The 19,581-nt window shown below is 41.0% G+C and overlaps 1 protein-coding gene across 5 annotated transcripts in view; it reads right to left on the bottom strand.

Annotated features, from left to right (window-relative positions):
• Positions 1 to 1,500: 1,500 nt before the first annotated feature.
• The window catches only part of TRIO (trio Rho guanine nucleotide exchange factor), a 533,872-nt gene continuing 515,791 nt past the window's right edge, over positions 1,501 to 19,581 (bottom strand). For 3 of the 5 annotated variants that reach the window (XM_019483906.2, XM_006266316.4, XM_059728608.1), the window contains 9 exons: positions 17,158 to 17,405; positions 15,774 to 15,912; positions 15,396 to 15,423; positions 13,504 to 13,666; positions 11,996 to 12,117; positions 8,471 to 8,549; positions 7,496 to 7,696; positions 6,098 to 6,236; positions 1,501 to 3,945 (listed from right to left, as the gene is read on the bottom strand). In XM_019483906.2, coding sequence (XP_019339451.1) covers positions 3,403 to 3,945; positions 6,098 to 6,236; positions 7,496 to 7,696; positions 8,471 to 8,549; positions 11,996 to 12,117; positions 13,504 to 13,666; positions 15,396 to 15,423; positions 15,774 to 15,912; positions 17,158 to 17,405 — 1,662 coding nt within the window. In that variant the 3' untranslated portion in view covers positions 1,501 to 3,402. Of the gene's footprint in view, positions 3,946 to 6,097; positions 6,237 to 7,495; positions 7,697 to 8,470; positions 8,550 to 11,995; positions 12,118 to 13,503; positions 13,667 to 15,395; positions 15,424 to 15,773; positions 15,924 to 17,157; positions 17,406 to 19,581 lie in introns of those variants that run through there. The other 2 variants (XM_014593806.3, XM_019483908.2) reach the window with 2 other exon arrangements.

The following is a 19,581-nucleotide window of genomic DNA, read 5'->3' as shown; positions in this document are numbered from 1 at the left end:
GTCTTCCACACCTTAGCACAGAGCAGATTGGTTGCAGGCTGGATCCAAACACTTATGTCCAATGCAGTGACAGAGCTGCTTGGAACAGAAGGCATGGCCCGTTTCACTCATTCCAGATCATTATCATGCATGTGCACAATAAGCTATGGAAATGGAACTTGAACCTCTGGACTAGAGGTGCCTTAGAGATCCTTGGGACAAAACCTTATTGGGACAACACCTCACCCATGAGGAGGTCAGGTGGCAGGCAGTAACTGGGCCAACTGTTACTCTGCCAAACAAAACTGATAATATACCTTCACCTCAACCCCTGTTCAAGTCAGCCCCTGTCCACAGCATGGCTTCAGGCCACAAGCTCCATCTCTATATCACTCAAGTACACTCTCAAGTTCTCCCCTCTTAAGTCAGTTTGCAGAGCTGGTCCCAGATGCATGAAGCACAGAACTAGGGCTGGCATCTGAGTAGCTTAACTAATACCTATAGACCCAACTGCTGGCATGACCCAAGTGAGAATCTTGAGAGGTCTTTGACCACAATTGCAATCTGCAGGTTGTCAGTTCTTTCACTAAACATGCTTTTGTGTCCCCTTTGTACTCAGACTTGGGCAGCATTCCAGAAGCTCAGGGCAGGGTGCCTGTACTCGAATTTGAGGTCTCTGCCAATAGCCTTAGCTTATCAGAATTATTTTTTGTCATTTGAAAGCCTGTGAGGTTAGTAATATTTGCCCATACTCTGGTATGGTTAACACCCTGGCCCACTTTTATTCTTGGATGTGGGCCATTTTCTTGTTTCTTGAGAAGAAAGATGGATATGTAGTCACGGAGCAGTCAGAAGCATGAACTTTTGTAACAAAACAGAGGTTGTGGTGGATTATTTTATTTTCCTATCAGGCTGCTGGTCCTTCCAAGGTCAAATACAGTGAACAGTCTGTACATCGATTGCTAAGATTTCCATGGTAATTTTTTTTTGCTGGGGGTGAAGAGGGGGGAAGTGGATGAAGGGCGGTAACAAGGGAAATAACTTTTATAATGGATACTAGACAACCCTGAAAATCAGTTCAATACACTGACTCGCATGAATGTCACATGTTGAGTTACTGACCTTTAACTTACTCTTTGAATTGCAAATTACATTCAGGGCAAAACTGTTATACTAGTTGTTACAGCAAAGCCTTCCATGGAAGATAATAACTGTCTTTCAGTAAAGTAGGACTGTGGCTGGAGCAATACCCTTTATGTAACTTAGTGGGCTCCTTTTGCCTTTTGATAAATAAATGGCTTGCTATAAATGCTGTGTAGTCCCGGGTTTAGAGTAGACTAAGACTTCTAAGTTAGTCACATGCTCAAACAGCTCATCAAAACTGGGGTGCTACAAAAAAACTCAATAACTATAGTGGGTGGCAAATTTAATTCTAGGAGAAACCTTTGTTTGTCACAGAGCTCCACTTGAGTACAACAAGCCCTAGATTGCTATGCCTTAAAACAAGAGAGATCAGACAAATATGTCAAATATGTTTAATTTTTTTTTCAAAATGTGATGGCAAAATAAAATATTTACATCACATCATACTGTGTAAACACATAACGTCACTGTACAAAGAAATATACATGCAAAATAAAAGTAAAAATTTAACTAAAATAATACATAAAACAAAAATGGTATGAGGCTGGTAAGGATACACATCCAGTTCTGATTTCAATTGTCTTAAAAAGTTTCTATACAACTTTATAAAATCAAACAAAAAAAACAAATGTAAAAGGAATAAATAGAATATAGTGGAAGCGGCAAATCTTAAAACTAACCACAGCCAGCTTATGGCTTAAGACCCATTTATCTTATTAGCATGTGATTTAGGCTCGTTTTCCTTAGTAAAACATGGCATTTCACACAAAGAAACATAGATGACAACATGTCCATATGAACTGATGCAAAGAAAACCATCTTTTTTTTCCTTTTTAAATACTTTACGTTAGTATTATCTCAGTCTTAAAAACAGATACGTAAGACCGTTACATTGGTTGCGTCAAGTTCTAGCCTTATGATCACCAACTGCTCGAATATATTTCTTCACCAAAGAGCACAAAATCCATTTGATTCTTGTACAGAAAGAAGCAGACACAGATTTCAAAATTCTAAAAAGTAGTAACTACTGAGACTGCTTTTGGGAAAGTAACACTTTGGCATTTGAATAATATAATACATTTAAAAAATGTTATCCTATTTCTTATCCAGCTTGTGATTTGGGATAGGTCTTTTTTTTTTTTTTTTTTTTAAAGACATTCCTTAAAACTCACTAGGCTCTCTCTAAGCTCTATGCTAGACCCCGTACTAAACTAATAATGACAATGGGATATAACACTCCTTTTCCCCACCCACCCACAAACCCCAAAACACACAAACAAAACCATAAAGCTCACCATACTATGTGCTTTTTCTATATATTTATTACAGTTACAACAGAGGTCATCATAAATAGTTGCATAAAATGTTAAAGCCACAACATTGCACATGATATGAAATAAAACAAAATCCCAAATGAGTGCATTTACAGTATTTTCATCCTGCTGTGTACTGTCCGACAATCAGATTGGCAGGCAGTGCACCAACCTGAAGTCCTTTTCTGATAGGCCAGCAAGAGCTGACCCTTACTGAAGACCCGCACAGTGGCATACCACCATTTAGGGAGGAAGTAGAAGGGAGAGAGGGAGAAAAAAATTACAGACCAAAGGCAGATAACAGTCTATGTACAAGTAAGGCCTACATTTGATCAGAGCAAAACAATTCATTCTATTTGTATGCAAAAATTTTGAGGTTGGATGCACTTAAAAGCAGAGTCCGATCTCAGTGCACTGCTATGTGGGATACGTACAGGCGAGGCAACTGGAAAGCTCTAGGACCAAGTGGAAACCAGATTTCATAAATGGAAGCCACATCAACAGGCACCCATTTTGGCGAGTCCTCTCCAGATGTATTTTGTCGTAAGTGTCCTTGGTTTGTTTGTTAATACCAGTGCTTTAAACATAGGTATGTTTTACTTGAATAAACCTTGAAAACATCAGTTAAGTTCATTTGAAAAATTCTACTCTTGTTCATTTATTAAAAAAGTATTTTTTTTTTTTTTGCAGAAACCTGAATAAAATACTGTTACTGTCATGTTCTTGACTGCCTTTTGCAGAGTACAATGCTTATAGTTCTCCACCCCAGCCTAGTTTGCATTGCTAGTCCCAAGTACTACTATGTGCAGGCTTACTTGGAATGCATTTGTCACACAAACATTCTAGCAGCTGATTGGCTCTGTTTGTTTTTCTTTTCAAAATTTAAGTCATCAGCTGATTGGCAGGAAAGTTTTATCTCCAGTCTGATTGGCACGTGAAAGAGAATGAGAGAGAACTTCAAGGTAGGTCAAACTCTTGGCAAAAGCCTGCTCTGTAAGAAATTTTTAATGCTACGGATGGGTCGAACATCATTCTGGTGTTTTCGCCGCTCAATGAACGAAGTCAGTCTGGAGGTATCAATGCTGTCAGCACTTTTGCTATTCCCCAGCTGCAGCCAAGGCTCCTGGAGGCCCACGGCTGCAGATGGACGCTTCACTGGGTCATCCTGAAGTAGGAAACATACAAAATCTTTGGCCTTCTGGCTAACTCCTTTGAAGTAGTCATCTGGGAAACTAAAGTCTAGGCGGCAAATATTCAGGCAAGTTTCCTCTACGCTTTCATCCAAGAAAGGAGACACGCCACTAAGAAGGACATACGTGAGCACTCCAATGCTCCAAACATCTGAGGTGAGGGAGACAGGATTTCCGAGGATAATTTCAGGAGCTGCAAACTCTGGGTTTCCAAGTAACTGGTGGATATAATAGGTGGTACCGAGCTGGACTGCATCTCCGAAGTCAGCCAGTTTTATTGTTGGCTTAGCAGAGCTCTGATCCACCAAAACATTTTCAGGCTAGAAAATAAAAAGGAAATTTTAATACATTTTTCAAGCCAGTCTAGCAAACATTTAAATGCTGCAGTATTACTGTATTTACCTGAATCCAAGAGGATTTCGAATTTAAGATGACCCCGCTAATCAGATTCTAAACATCTGTTATAATTTTCCACATATAGAATCATTATTGGAGGATCATCTTCAATTTGGTCCCCCCACTGCTGTGACAAGGAAAGCAGTAATGGGGGGGAGGGGGGGAATGCCAGACCCCTGTCTCTCTAACTTGCTCCTGCTTGCCCCACCCGCTGTCCTCCATGCCTGTGCCTGCCCTCCTGCCTCCCCCTTACCAAACCTGACCCCCTTAGCGTGTCCTAGTGCCTGCCCCTCCTTGCTCCACCTGTGCCTGCCCCTATGCCACCTGTCCCCTCCCACATTCTGTCTCCCAACCACTTACCCCTTGCCCCCCCATGCCTGTGCCTGCTCCTCCTTGCCCGACCTGTGCCTTTCTCCTGAACTCCCCACTGCATGAGCCAGCCCAGGCCTAGGGAGGAGGCAGTGACTCAGCTCTAGCCCTGAGCCTGGAGCTGAGCCGCCATCTGTCCCAAGCTGATACCCAAATCTAAGACATGGCTTTCCAAGGCCTCCACCCATGCTGATTGGGTAAAAAAACCCCAAACAACCACTTGTCTTGGATTTGAGTAAATATGGTCCAGCTTCCCAATCAGCATTGCCAGTTTAAGGGCACAATAAACACTGACAAGCTATGCACGGCAGGGGGACAGGGGGGTGGGGGGCGGCGGCGGCATGCGGCGGGGTTGGGGCATTACTGTAGTCAATTCCACAAAGCTCCAAAGCAGCTCTATCACACCCCTGCAACCTCCTAAGGAACCTTTAACTGTCTCCAGAATCCTGCCAACTGCAATGTGCGATAACCATGTTTTAGTTGCTGGTACCGTAACGGACACAGGAAACAGTCTTGCCAGATATGACTGCAAAAGTTCACAACCATTCTGCAACACTCCACAAGTTCACAACTGTTCTGCAATACTGAGGCCTTCAGATGGAAGGCCTAACACTTTGGCCAGTGCTACATACAGAATATTGCCTGGCAGCTTGCCTCAAGACAAAACATGCAGCACATTTCTCAAGACTGGGATTGCCTCAAAGCTACTGATTTCTATTATGCTATGTAGGCAGGCATTTGCTTTAAGCCCAGTTTTACACCTGTCCTTTCAAACTACATGGTGAAAACTGTGGCAGCCCACTGGAACTCTTTCAAATGCCTGGTAGGGAGGAAAGATGGAATTCTGTTGTGTTTCGAGATCTGAAGTGTTGGGCTAACTCTTTTTCTTATTAACAAAATAAGGACGTTACTTACTTGGTATGGGCTTTTGCAAAGATGCCTCAGTACTGGCCCTCATTTAGGAAGTGCATCCTACTTGGGCCCAGAGGGCTCTAATCTGGAACTCCACACAATACAGGAATCCAGTCAGTTTCCTGCCCCTCCCACACTGATAAGAGAAAATTTGGGGCAGATGGTGGGGGTGGGAAGAAGGCTGTTTTTCTCTTGCCCTTTGCCCACCTTGAGAACCAAGTCCAAGGCTCCTTAGTGTCAAACAGGCTGTATCTGCTCAGAGGATGGTCTCAGCACCAGATTTCTACTTTCCCAAGTTGGGGAGGTACAGAGGAAAGGCCAAGAACAGGTTTTGGAAGAACAAGTGTTGCAGATGAGATTTTGGCAGCTCCTGAATGCTGTTCTTGAGACAGAACCTCAACTTTTGAATATGAATCTCCTCAGCAAATTCCTCTTTGGGATAAAGGGAGGGTAGGACAGGGGGACTGGGACTACACCGCATGCCATAACAGGTGGAAAAAAAAAACTACTAAAAAACTCCAACTATTATTTACAAAGGAAAGAGACGATGAATAACCAGAAAGTTAAGGAAGAAGCAGCAAAAGAAGTTCAAACTTTCAGCTGAGGGAACAGAAGTCATCAGAAGCACAATGTTCACACACTTCTTATAGCCTTAGATGGAGCACTTCGTAGCTCCAGGATGCCACTTCTTTGCACTTTTACAGAGACCATGACTTGTACTAAAGTGCACGCTGGCATTTCAGTAATGACAATCTGTTGCGATAATACTCCAAGAGTGTCACATTCATGCCTCACCTTTAGGTCCAGGTGTGCTATTCTGCAGTTGTGAAGATATTGTATAGCTTCCAGAATCTCTTCCAGATAAAGCCTGATCTTCCCTTCAGTGAGGTTTCCCCATCGCACAACATAGTCTAGAAGGCGACCCTGGTCAGCCCTATTGAAGGACAAGAATTATATTTAAATGAAACAGCAAAATATTAGCATTTAAAAATGTATCTGCTAACTTTAGCATTCCAAAAATGCCTTTCAAGGTAAAGGCAGCAACTCTGACTACTCATGCAGTCTTCTTTTTTCTGAAGTCAAGTGATAAGCGTTTTATGTCACTTAGGGCTCATTAATCAAACAGTAACTAATCTGAAGTCTATTTTGGAAGTGGGGGCAGTAAAGAAGAAAAAGATTCTATTTTAATCAGATAAAAGCATCTAAACAAGCGCTGATACCAACTGGTGTATTTAAATTGAAGTCCATTCATTTGGGAATTAAAAGATGACGGTGTTCTGGGAGCCTGACAGCACTGTTCCAAGATTCTAAGTATTATTGGAAGATTCACAACTCCCTTTGTCAGTTTAAATGAAAGAGCTGTGATATCTTACGAACTATTTTAATCCATTGACTTTCTAACAAACAGACCTTTAAGAGTAAGCAGCTGATTGAAGACTAAAAAACTGATTTGGGTATCTCCACTTTTAGGGCCCAATTTGAGACAAAGTTATGCATCCAAAACCAACCTGAAAATCTTGTTCCAACATCTTTAAGTCAGAGATGGAGAAAAAACCTCTAGTTGGCCCCCAGTTTTGAACAATGTCAATACAGCTACAAATAAAACCTCAAAAGCTTTTGCTGCATTTAAATGAAACAAAGAACCGCTTAGTAAGTACAGGGCTGAACAGGAAAACATTAAATTTTTGAGCTTGCTAGGATGTTAGAGAGGAATTACTCCCTCCCAGAATAGCTCAGAAATGTAAAGCATGGCACACACAAGAGAGAGAATTAACATATGGGGAACCATGAAGCTGGCAGGCAAGGCTTATTGAACTCTTCTGATTGGGACTCATTTACATAAAATTTAAATCAGTGAAAGAGATTCTTATAAACAGGTAGAGTATTTTCTTGGCTTTTCATTACAGATAGCTATAACTCCTGGGAAAATCTTAAGACATACTTGGTGCCTGTACATGAGTGTGGAGGCTACTCCAATGCGCTGTAATTACAGCGGTTCAGAGCAGACTCAATTAGCATGGTAATTACTGTACTCCAGCAGCCTCCCATGTCTTGTGCATCAGTGTCCCCGCACTTCAAAATGGCGGTGGGAGTGCTTGAACTAAAGCTTGTCAAACAAGTCAGCTGCATGAAGTCTGTGTATGTACACATGTATGTATATATAAAATAGTAAATTAGTAAGATTCCACACACATCTCTAATACTAAGACATAGCTGGTGGAAGTCTCAAAGGTATCAAGGAGGCCAATGAGTTGGGGATGCTGGAGATTCTGCATGATTCCAAGTTCATGGGTAACCTGGTCTCGTTTCATCAACTTCTTGTTTATAAACTTAGTGGCCACTACTCGCTTGGTTCCCTTCTGATCACACTTCTTCACAACTGAAAACCTGCCCCTGAAAGACACGTTACAAGGGAAAGAATTACCCAAAAGCAGCATCACAGGATTGAAAATTGTGTACTAATTGTACTAGGGCAAAGGTTATGAGTAAGGTGTCCAGTAAGATTGCACACATAGGATAGTTTGTTGATATTCCAACATTTTTAGTACAGGATTGTTCAACAAGAGGTGGGTTTGTTAACTAGCTCTGGATAAAAATACTTCCACATTTTCTGTGAAGTAAAGTAATATATAGAAATGCTTTCTATGGTGCTACACCTAAGCAAAACAGATGGGTGTTAACCCCTTAAATACATCTGGGCTCGGGCCTGATTTTCAAAGTTATTCATGGTTGTTTGGTTGCTCAAACCAGAACATTTAACTATGTAGGCGGTACATGGTACAATCATCACCCTTAAGACACACTTACGGCTTACGTAAAATGTTTTGGAGAAATGGTGTAAATTTTCATAAGAAATCCATTAGCAATACATATTTAGCTGTCAAGTACAGTGTCAGCCTCAAGACTTATTTCATACTGAGGAAGTATCATCTAATCCTGGTAAGATTTTAGCAGTAGGTTATGTCTTTCTCAGCAGCAAAAAACTGTGCTGTTTTCAACTCAAATGCCTGATCATTGCTAGACATCTTTGTAGTTTACAAGGAAGATATCATAAAGAATCAGAATATCTTATTTTGACACACTTTTTTTCCAGCTTTCAGAGACTAACATACACACAGGCTGAATTTTCCACCCTTTACAATTAATATGACGTGGTTAAAATCATACCTCCCAAGCTCAGCCACTTCACTGTAAAGGGAATCAAAGTTGTCTTTCCAGATTACCATGATCCCATCACTTCCAGGACCTTTGGAGAAAGACGAGTACAATTTAATTGTAGAAAGACAAAAAAATGTATCCACTATTTAGGCAACCTACACTTGAAAGGAATATTTAAAAGGTTACTAAGACAACAAGTGAAGGGGCACTGGAACTAATATTCTACTTTGGAGATTTTGGGGAGATGACATCTGTCACAGCATGACTATTTTCATCTTTGCTTTGAAGTCTAGATGTAAGTATCCTAAAAAGGTGATTGATTGATTTTGATTTCACCACTGATTTGATGGTTTACTAAGAACTTAATATCAACAGCAGAAGATAAGTCTGTTATTACCAGGGATCCTGGTTTTCTCTGTTTAAAAATTACAAATTCTCTGATCAAAAAACCTAAAATCTGAGATTAAAATGAAACACCACTATATATATGGGTATCAACTAAACACAATGTTTTATTGATATATTTACAATTTTAAAGCAATTTGGAAGCCTATCAGTGCCTCAATCAGTATAATAAAACAAATTCAAAGTACCTATAAATTTTGATATTTGATTTAGGGTTTTTTTTTTTTACCATGCAAAATTGGAGCTCCCCTTGCCCACTTTACGCACCAGGGAGCAGGTCCAGGGCCCTCACTCCCCACTCACAGCCCCTCAGCTCTGCTGGTGCCCCTCACTCCCCACCCACAGCTTCCACCCTGCCCCTCCCCCCAGCCCTGCCAAAGGAGGCCCCCAGCTGCTAGGGTGACAGGACCAGGGACCTGGGTCCATTGCCCCCTGCCCCTCACAGCAGCTCCTGAGCTCTAGCTGCTGCCTGCAGGAGGCAGCAGCTGCTGCAGTGGAGCAGAGTTCAGAGCCTGGCTCCCCCTCTCCCATGGGAGACATGACACAAGCCCATGGTGGGGGAGGGGTGTGTGGCCTACCCACTGTGGGCTCAGGCTCCCTGCCCTGCTGCCTTCCCCCAGGGCCTCTGCAACCCAGCGGGTGGGACCTGGTATGGCAGGACAGAGTGGAGCCACATGGGGAAGTTTGGCGTCGCTGCTTGGAACTCGGCACTGCCATGGCAAGGCACCCCTTGCCTGCCTGGGAGCAGCAAGGGGCACAATTCCATGCTGCTGCCAGGCAAATAGGGGGCATTTCAACTGGGCGGCATGGGGTTTGCAGTGGTGGTTCCCTGCCCCTTCCCACTCTGCTGCGCCAGGTCCCACTCACTGGGCTGCAGGGGCTCTGGAGTTTATCCAATCAAACTGCAGCAGTCTCCTGTCATCAAGTCACTCGTGAAATGACCTGTAAAGGTAAGGCTACAGGGCATTTATAGACGTGATAACCAGAGATCTGGGTTTTCCATTTTCCACGGGAAAGCAGAAAAAAATGTGGATTTTCCCTTTTAACTGAGAATTTCCTGTGGGTAGCAGCTGGGCCCTGGGCTCCAAGCCCCACGCACCACCTGAGTTGGGTAGCAGCTCCAGCCCAGCCCTGCCCAACTCACTCCCTCACTATGGCAGCTTCAATCTCCCCTCCTCTCTGCTAGACTTACCTATGGAAGCTGCTCTTCAGGCTGCCTGGTGGCCATGTGCGCATGCACATGACGTCCCCTGCTTGACTGCCCTTCTCCCACTCCCCGCAGTCCCTTACAGGCTGGAATGCTGCCAGCCTGCAGAGAACTCTTTGCAAAAGTGGAAAATCCTGTGTTTCTTCATTAAAATGAAAAATCTAGCCTTTTCTCAGTTAAAAGAGAAAATCTGGGTTTTTTCCCTGTTTTTCTGTGGGACACGGAAAACCCAGATCCCTGGTAATCACGTCTATAAATGCCCTTTAGCCTTATTCTTACAGGTCATTTCACAAATGACCTGAAAACAGGAGATGACAGGAGCCTGCTGCAGTTCGATTGGATGAACTCCAGTGCTGATGGATAAAATCCCACAAAAGTCAGATGAATTGGGATGGGTTTCAAAGATCATAGGATGCAACCTTGCAGAAAGGGAAAATCTTTGTGCTGCAGACCTAGAAGTTAGAATCTTATCCTTGCTTGGTAGTGAATCTTAGTTAAGAAGCACTAGAGCCACTGCTTACAAAATGAGCACTTCCCTATAAGATGCTGAGATCAAAAAAGGGAAGCAAGCTGTCCATGTGAGAACAGGGCTACTGAACTCAAGACTTAAGGTTCCAGTCTGGTTTTTTTATGGATAACTTCTCTCCCATTTTTTGGGAAAGGCCAAAAAGGAACCAAGAAGGCAGTAGGTATCTTGGCATGTCTGTGGAAGAAGCCAGAGGGAAGGACTTCATGGGACTTCCCTACAGCTGCCTCTGTCAAAACACAGATACGTAACTTGGATGTTATTAGATTGTGAAGTACCAGCTGCAGCTAAGAGGCCTTCCAGCCCTGCAATATATATGCTATTACCTCAGAATGACATTGCTGTAATGCACTTAGTATACTTTGCATCAGAAATTGGTGCTAAGTCTTGGTTCATTATTAAAAAGAGATGAATGGGCAAAAAATTGGCAAAAAGTAGCTTTTAGCAATCTAAATCAATAAAACATTGCTTCCTGACATTTAAAAAAAAATATACAACTTTTTGAATGTAGTGTTTTTCATACTATGCATGTGCAGCTGTCAAAATGCCAATTTCTGTTGTTTTATCACTGCTCTTGTAAAGCTTTGAAAATGACTGTGGAAGACTCATAACTAGAGAAAAGTAAATGTCACACACAAGTAAATTACCAAAACTTGTGGGCATCACAAAAACACCAAATGTATGTAAACCAAATGTATGTAAACCAAATGTATGTAAACCAAAAATATGTTTCTCTAGTTCTAATAGTTCATGTAATTACAATAGGTAAAATCAAGTCAGTAAAGCCGTGGTTCTTATATTGATAGTCTTCTTTTAATCTCCTACATACATTTTTAGAAGTCTTATTTTAGACTCCAAAGAAAGATACAACCTAAGAATTAAGTGGATCAGTAAAATGAAGAGACACAAATCTAAAGTGCCTCACTAAGCATCACAACTTCCTACTTGAAAAGCACCAAGAAAGAATTCCTAGGTGAAGCATGACTAATGTTTGCTGTCCAAGTTTTAGACACTAAAATATTCTTATTTTTCTGCAGATTGGACTAACAACCCAGATTTGAAAGAACATTCTATTGTTCTGATATTGGAACATGGATATTGGTAGCCAAAATGATGACAATGCAAGACATGGAGATTGATGCAGCACCATCAACTTATTGGGCCAAAATGAGTCCGCACTAGAAAACTCAAGTCTGACCACAGAGGGTTACCCTTTGTGAGAGCCGTGAGACTTTTGAAATCTGTGTGGTCTTGCAAAAAATTGTGGCTGAGTAATGAACCTAAAGGCCAGAGTTTTCTCTTTAAGAACAACAAGAAAACATAATAAAAAAAAATAAACAGACAGACTATCTGATGAAACCAAAAGGTAGCATCTACTGTTAAAAGATGAACCCACCTAAAACTCGCAAACTGGCTGAAGATGAAACTGAACCCATGTCGTTTGCAGCTATGCAGGTATAGATACCATCGTCTTCTGTGGTCACACCAATGATTTTTAGTGATGCCTCTCCTAAATCACTGCAAAACAAGTCAGAATCAATTAGTGAATTCCACGTGCTACTTAGTCTCCAGCACATATTCCAGTGCCCAATTCCCAAACTCCTGTAGTCTCTTGTTTGAAAGCTGGGGTGGGGGGAAGCCACACACACACACACACACACACACACACACACAAATGCCACCAGCCCTCAAATTCAATTTGTACATGGCTATTATGATTAATGGCCTAAAGAAGTAACATGCACCATTAGCCCTTTCCACTTAACATGAAACTTGTGGTCCTAGCTCTCTGTCCCTAAATTCTTGTTTCTCTGTAAAAATTTTTACCTGCTTAAATAACATTTAAATTTCCTGCAACTAAAGAACTACTCAATATACCCCTCAATATTATTTCCTCTCTTTGTTCAGGATGTTTACTTTGTGCAATACTTCATGTATCACCAGCCAGCCAGTTCCCCTAGTTTGTACATCTAAACAGCAGCAGGGCAGAACAAAGGAGAATATTAAAGAAGTATGAATCAATCATGCAAGGTACCAGGGGGATTCACAGCAGATGTAGCATGTGCCCATCACTGCTTAGCATGGGATGATCAGGACCCTTCCACGGTGACCACAGATGTATTATTTTCTAAGGGGTTTTGAAAGGGACAAAAATGGATGCTGGCATTCTTTAAATTATAACTGTTGTTTTTTTTTTTAAAGTACTGGTCGGATAAACAGCCACAGCTACTCCACCAGTGGCAACTCTGGTGTTTCACAAAGATACGGAATCACAAACGTTTTGTAGTGAAACCTCATATTTGTACATCGCAATACCTCACTGCATTTTTCTGCACCTCCTATTCTAAAACTCCTTCAGATTTGTTTTGCAGTAAGGTTACTTGCTAAGGATTCAGTTCATTCACAAATCTTTGAAGAAGTGTTAAGGTTCCTTTATTGGCCCTACCTTCCAACACTCTTTGTGCAATTTCCAGGATAGCAACAAACTGGGAACAATCAGAGGACAACTGGGCAGTTTATTATGTATAGTCAGAGCACCAGCTTGAATTTGCTAACAAGTTTGCTGACTTTCTGCAGGAGGGAAGGGACTGAATGGAGAATGGAAGATCACTGACAATCCCTTGCAGTCAAGGGTGATTGTCTTCCATGATTGCCTTATCTGTGGGCCCCAGATAGCTGACAAGGCCACTATGGGATCAACCAGTTCTACTGCAACTCGGGCACGTTTCTTGCAGGGTGGGTAGCTCTGGATTCTTGGTTTCGTCTGCAACATGGGGACTGAAAGGAAGACAGCACTGAAGACAAGTATCCCACACATTTTAGAGAGAGAGACACCATTCTGCTCATTTGCCAGAACTCTTTCTTTTTGAACGCAAAGGCACAGGTGAACCCAAATTAACCTACCTGTAAGAGATACTGTAATGACCATCATTGTTTAGTGTGTTATGATCAGGACCCTTCCAAGTGACTGAAGCTTTAGGGCGACCACAGACTTTACACCTAAGCATGATGGTCTCTCCTGTCTCACAAGTTACCTCACTCAATGGTATTATAAACTCTGGGGGAACTGGAAGAAGAAATAAAAAATAAGTGGATTAAAGTTCACTGACATGCTTATGTATCCTTTTTACACAACCTCTCTCATTTTCCAAAATCAAGCACTGCATTAATTACAAGTCTTATGTGGCAACCCACCCTTCCACCTTTCCAACATTCAAGACTTGACAGAGTTCCACTCATTCTATTAGAGAGACCCATGGACTAAGCAAAGTAGGGGAAGCCAGTTGACTTCATTATATCTTAAGCAACAAAGGAAGAGCTTACGGAGAACCATATGCTATATCTAAGGCAAATTTCCCCAGGTCAAAGCTAACATGAGTGATCTGAAAGGTGCGTCAAGGAAGGATGATTAAGTCCTTTAAGGAAGTTAATACAGAGGACTAAAAGAAAACAAATTATTCAGTAACTGCTCAAGTTTTCTGTTCATTTGTAGGAAGAGTCAAAGTGTTGACTTTTGTCTATAAACCCCAGAATGATCCAAATCCTGGCTCTACCTCTCCCTCTTCTCCCTGACCTGGTTCAACCCTTGTATTTGAGGAACTGGAAGGCATGATCCCTGGATATGAACACGAAGGGATGAAAAAGTCGATATCCTGGAGGAGAATTCTAAGCTTGAAATATTGTTTCCCAAACCCACCCACCAAGGCTGGCCTTCACTAACCTTCAGTGCTGAGTGCACCACTTACACTTTATTTATTTATTTACTTACCTCTTCCCTATGCATAGACTTTAGAACAGGGGTGTCAATTATATGACCCATGGACTGGATCCAACTCACAGAGCCACACCACTCCGCCCTGATGCTGCCCCTGGGTTTGATCAGACCCACACAGTGCATGATACATGCCTATAGCACAGGGCTGGTCCATGGGCTGGATCCAACCAATGGGCCCCCCTCCCTTTCCCCCTTGCTCCTCATCCCCTACTCTAGCATATCTGATTCAGTGGTTGTGACAGCTGGTCTGGGATCCATGATGTGTGCAGCACAGTTCCTGGAGTGGCTGAAATGGATGTTGCATGAGAGTCAGCCCAGCCAGGGGGAAGCCATACTGCACATAGTGTCTGCCACAGCAGCTCCGCAACTGCACTGCATGCAGTGCCTGTTCCAGCCAGCCCATGACCAGCTGCAGTGACCACATGCAGCATAGGTCCCAAACTGGCTGGACCAACTGCAGGATCAGGTATATTTGAGGGGTGAAGGAGTAGAGGGTTTGTGGGCCTGATCCAGCCTGCAGATTGGCTCATGCCTTAGACACACGGAAGAGCGCATTTTGGCCCATGTTGGCTGGGATGGTTTAGTCAGGGTTGATCCTGTCTTGAGCAGGGGGTTGGACCAGATGATCTTGTAAGGTCCCTTCCAGCCCTACTTTCCTATGATTCTGTATCTGAAATAAGTGTCATGCAGTGACATACCTATGTTAAACTTTCAATTAAATTTTGGGTGTATGCTCAGAGCTCTAGCTAAAGGTGCATTTCTTAATTCTAAAAAAAAAAATATGACAGCACATTTCTCAGAGGGTCTTCCTTCTGAAATATTCTTAACACTTAGCATTAGTCAATTACTGATGCAACTTGCATCAAGCAAACTGCTATTCTCACAGACAGCAAACAATGTTCTTTCCAATATTCAAGGTACATCAGATAAGGATTCTAAGTCCTATCACACAATTCACTGGGAAAGTATATTTCCCTCAAACTATCATTACCATAGAATTTTAATTACTCAAACAACTTACCATCATAAATGTAGTTGGGGTTGAGAAGCTGAAAGGGAGAAATTCCAAGAATTAAGCAAAATTATTTCCAAGAAATAAGCAAAATTATATTCAAATCTAAAAAGGACTTAGTGATGGGTGACAATTAGTCATGCCTACAAAGGCCCTAGGAACACAAACTCAGCACTGTTGCACTCTCCCTATTAAGCATTACAGACCCAAGCTAGACAATTACTTATGTCTGCTTTAAATTTTGACAAAAGACACGCACAGAAAAGCTAAATTCCTCCCTATCTAACCATATTTAAATTAGTAAGATTACACCAAAGATTAAATTGACCAATGCAAAATTACTCCAGGGGCCATTTTTGTGAAATAACAATCCCCTAGAATAATTACCTTCACGGAAACCTTGGTGGCAAGTCCTTCTCGGGATTTACGATAACCATTTTCTAGTTTGCCTTCCCTTTTGCCGCCTTTATCTTTTTTCTCAGATTTCTTCCTTAAACGGAGTGCTGTATGCCAAGATGTTGACTTCCTGAAAGGGCACTGTGCTCTTTAATTAGTTTGAATTAAAAATGCTTTTAATTGAACATACAAATGTTGAAAAATATCTAACAGAAAAAAAGAGTTCCAGGTCTAGTACCATCAAATCTCAAGTATTTCCATTCTAAGAATGTCAATTTTGATATCTACATATCACTCCTAGTGAATTTAAAGGAAAGATGGTAACTTCAGAATATATGTTTTACTACAGTTTTAATTAAAGGCAAAGAGATGAAGCAAGAAGATTTAATCCTCTCCTAAAAATGCTACGCATTTCATGAAGCTGTGGGAATTGTCAGATAAAAAAACAGGCTTGTTATACCAATTTCAGATACTGACCAATATAACTACCTCAGCTAAAATATGAAAACTCCATAGATTATTTAATACTATAGCATGAGAAGAAATATCTTTTTGACCAAACAGTGCTTTCCATAGTATAGGCAGATGAACACATTATACCAAGTAAAGGAAATGGAGGAAAGGGTAAGACTTATCAAGTATGAATTGCTCCACTTGAATGAACTGTTTGTGTTTCTGCTCCAATGCCACAGTAAGCAGAAGCTGAACAGCAGCTTCTGCAATTTCAGTCAAAGACAAGCTACTTTGATTTAGCTTCAATTTAGAAGAGCAGACACAGAACAGTTACTGCAGAACAGCTATTTATCACAGGATACACCCTCTTTCTTTCCACCTTTTCAACTTTATAATTTGTCTGTTGGTCCTCCTTCTGCCTGCTTTGTATTTTATACCATAGATACTATAACCCCATGTAATCCCATCCTAGTGTAAATTACGCCACTGAAATACCTAGCATTCATTAAATAATTCAATGTAACTTCTTATTTTTATTTCCATTCATATTCTCTTGATTCTTATTTTTCTATACTGCAAGATTAGCAAGTAGCATAATTAGCCTCCCCTGAAACATATGGAACAATTTCAGGGGAACTAGAAGAATGGTTGAAACAAAGGCACTATATTACTGCTTTTTTATTATATACTTCTACTACAGCAAATTTCCAATTTATTAATAAATTGAATGGATGCTAAAACAAAACAACCTCCAAGAATTCTTCAGTCTTGATGTTCATTTCCTCCTGGAAGACCAAACCAATACTTGCTTTAAAAGGTTCAGTGTTTTATTTGACTGGAAATGTCCCCAGCCCTGTAAAATACCAAGAGTAATATGAAATGCATGCCCAACACTCTCTTCTAATGGACTCCAGACACTCACTTGATTGTTCCATCAGGGTTATCAATGATGACTGCACTGGTATGCCCCAGGACATAGCCGGGAATCCAGCCCTCGGCTGCAGGACACTGCTCAGTGGCGGCTCTGAACACCAAAAACATGTTCTGTTGGTTGCTGGCTAGAATCTGCACGACCTCTCCTTGGTAGACATTTATCTCATCCTCCTTCACTGCCGTGTAATCGTGTGTTACCAGCATGGTGGAGATATTGCTACTGCTGCTACTTTCACTCTGCGGGTATCAATTGGGCAAGAAGGCAAGGAAGGGGAACAAAAACAAAAAGTATGATGTTTAAAATTCAGTGCAGTGGCACTTTGGCCAAGGGTGAGATAATCCATAAAACTACACTATGTGTAATCAGATAAATCTATATAAGATTTTTCTTTTTGAATTTGCCATGTTTCTCTATATGTGCCTAAGCATGTAGTTTGTCTATTGTTCCCAAAAGCTGGTACAGAAATGCTGATGGCTTCCCTTCCATTTATTGTTCTCTGGATGTCAGTTTTATTTAAGTTTTGCTATATGTAGTTATTTTTATCTCTTTACACTGCTGCACCTCCATTTCTTCCCTATAGAAGCAAGCTACAGCACAGAGGATTATCCATTATGAGGACTTGCAGAACTCAAATGGGAAAAAGAGACCAAGTTTTAAGGCTAGGGCTTCAAAGTAATAAAAGCTGAGTAAACACTCTTCACCTAGCTCCACCTGCTACCCTGATCTAGCACACTACACACAAAATAAGACAAAAAGGCAAATTAATTGACTTCTGCTAGCATCTCCCCGAAATCCATAAAGTTGGCCATCAGTTTAACTGGCATGCTTACAGACATACAAAATAAGAAAGTACATACTGTTTAGTTTTAAAATACATCTCCTGGGCAATTTTTTTTTAAAAGACATCTCCTTATACCATTTAATATGGAGGTCCCATTGTCATCACTAAACACAATTCTTATGATTGTACCCTATTAAAAGTTTATATTGCATATGGAGTTGGTATTCTTGAATTTTTCCTTTTGCTTGAAATAAGCATCAGCAACAACTGCTGCTGAAACTCACCAAGAACTTGTGATATAAATCACATCTCTCATAAATTCAAATTTACGGGGGGAGGGGAGGAGAATTCTCTTAACAGTTCCACCTGAAAAATGATAAAAGTTGTCAAGTTATTTCTTCTTATGACCAGATGGCACTTGCTTTGGAAAGTCCATGAATGTTGACACACTACTTATTTGTCAAGCTAACAGATGAACTGCAACATACTCTGGTCTCGCTAGGAGTACTGTGACAGCTGCTTACACTACTGATTAAGTTCTGCACTACTTTTTACTTCTATTTGCATGATAAAGTAAACCAGCAATGGAGGAGACAACAAGGTTTTATTCTGAGTTGCATATGCTCAGTGAGATGGCTTTCAAATTGCTGGTTTTACATTTCTTGTGAAAGTGCCCAAAAGGATGAGAACCCATACTTGACTGTGTATCCAGGCTGAGTTTATAGGGAAACTGATACGGAAAATTTTCCCTTTAACTGATAAAAATTGAGCAAATTTCAACTGAGTGTCCAAGAAACTAACATGGAACTCTGCAAAGCTTTTTTGGCAGTACTCCCTGAAATGCTGTCTAATGGATAAAAATAACTATTCACAAAGAATGCATATACATGCACCCCTTGCTGAAAAAGACTAAAGGGGCGAGCAGGGGAACAAAACTATTCTGTGAGAAAACAACACAGACAGCTATAATATCATTTATGCCATTTCTCAACATGAATTGGTATTTATACAACCTCATATCTGATCTTGCTTCACCAAAAACCAAGCCTCCTTCTAAACACTACCATTCTTAGATAAGGATGAGCTCACAAGCTGCCCTTATTTCATTAACAAGGTTGAACAGATCAATCTGAAAACCAATGGTTGGATTTTAGTTGTCAACTTGGCTGTGGCAACTTGTGCCTACTAACTCTGTTGAATATATTTTTCTTACAACAGGAAGATAATCTCCTCTTGAGAAAAAATAGTCACTCTTGTACAGTAACTAGTCTTCTGTTGTATATTTTGCTAGATAATGCTGCCCCCAAATATGGGACTATAGGAAAGGAAGTCAATATAAAAGTTTAACTAAAAATGGATTCCTTGTACTCAAGAATCCACTTAACTGGAGTCGCCTTCTGCTGTTTTTAAAAAGATTCATAAATTCCAGAGTAAAGAGATTCATTAAAGGGATTTTCCAGATTTGTGCCTCCTTTTGTTAGTTATGAAATACACCCATATGCATGTGTATGCTTGCTCTTATGCACATGGTTTAACTGTACCTGAGTGTGCAGATGTGTACACACACACACAAATCAAATTTAAGTAGACTTAAAACTTCAGAATTTATTTCTTCCAACTACTTGGTTGCA

The sequence above is a fragment of the Alligator mississippiensis genome, chromosome 5 (genome assembly GCF_030867095.1).
Source record: "Alligator mississippiensis isolate rAllMis1 chromosome 5, rAllMis1, whole genome shotgun sequence".
Taxonomy (NCBI): Eukaryota; Metazoa; Chordata; order Crocodylia; family Alligatoridae; genus Alligator; species Alligator mississippiensis.
Note: the sequence above shows the minus strand (reverse complement) of the source record. Positions and strands in the feature narration are given on the sequence as shown.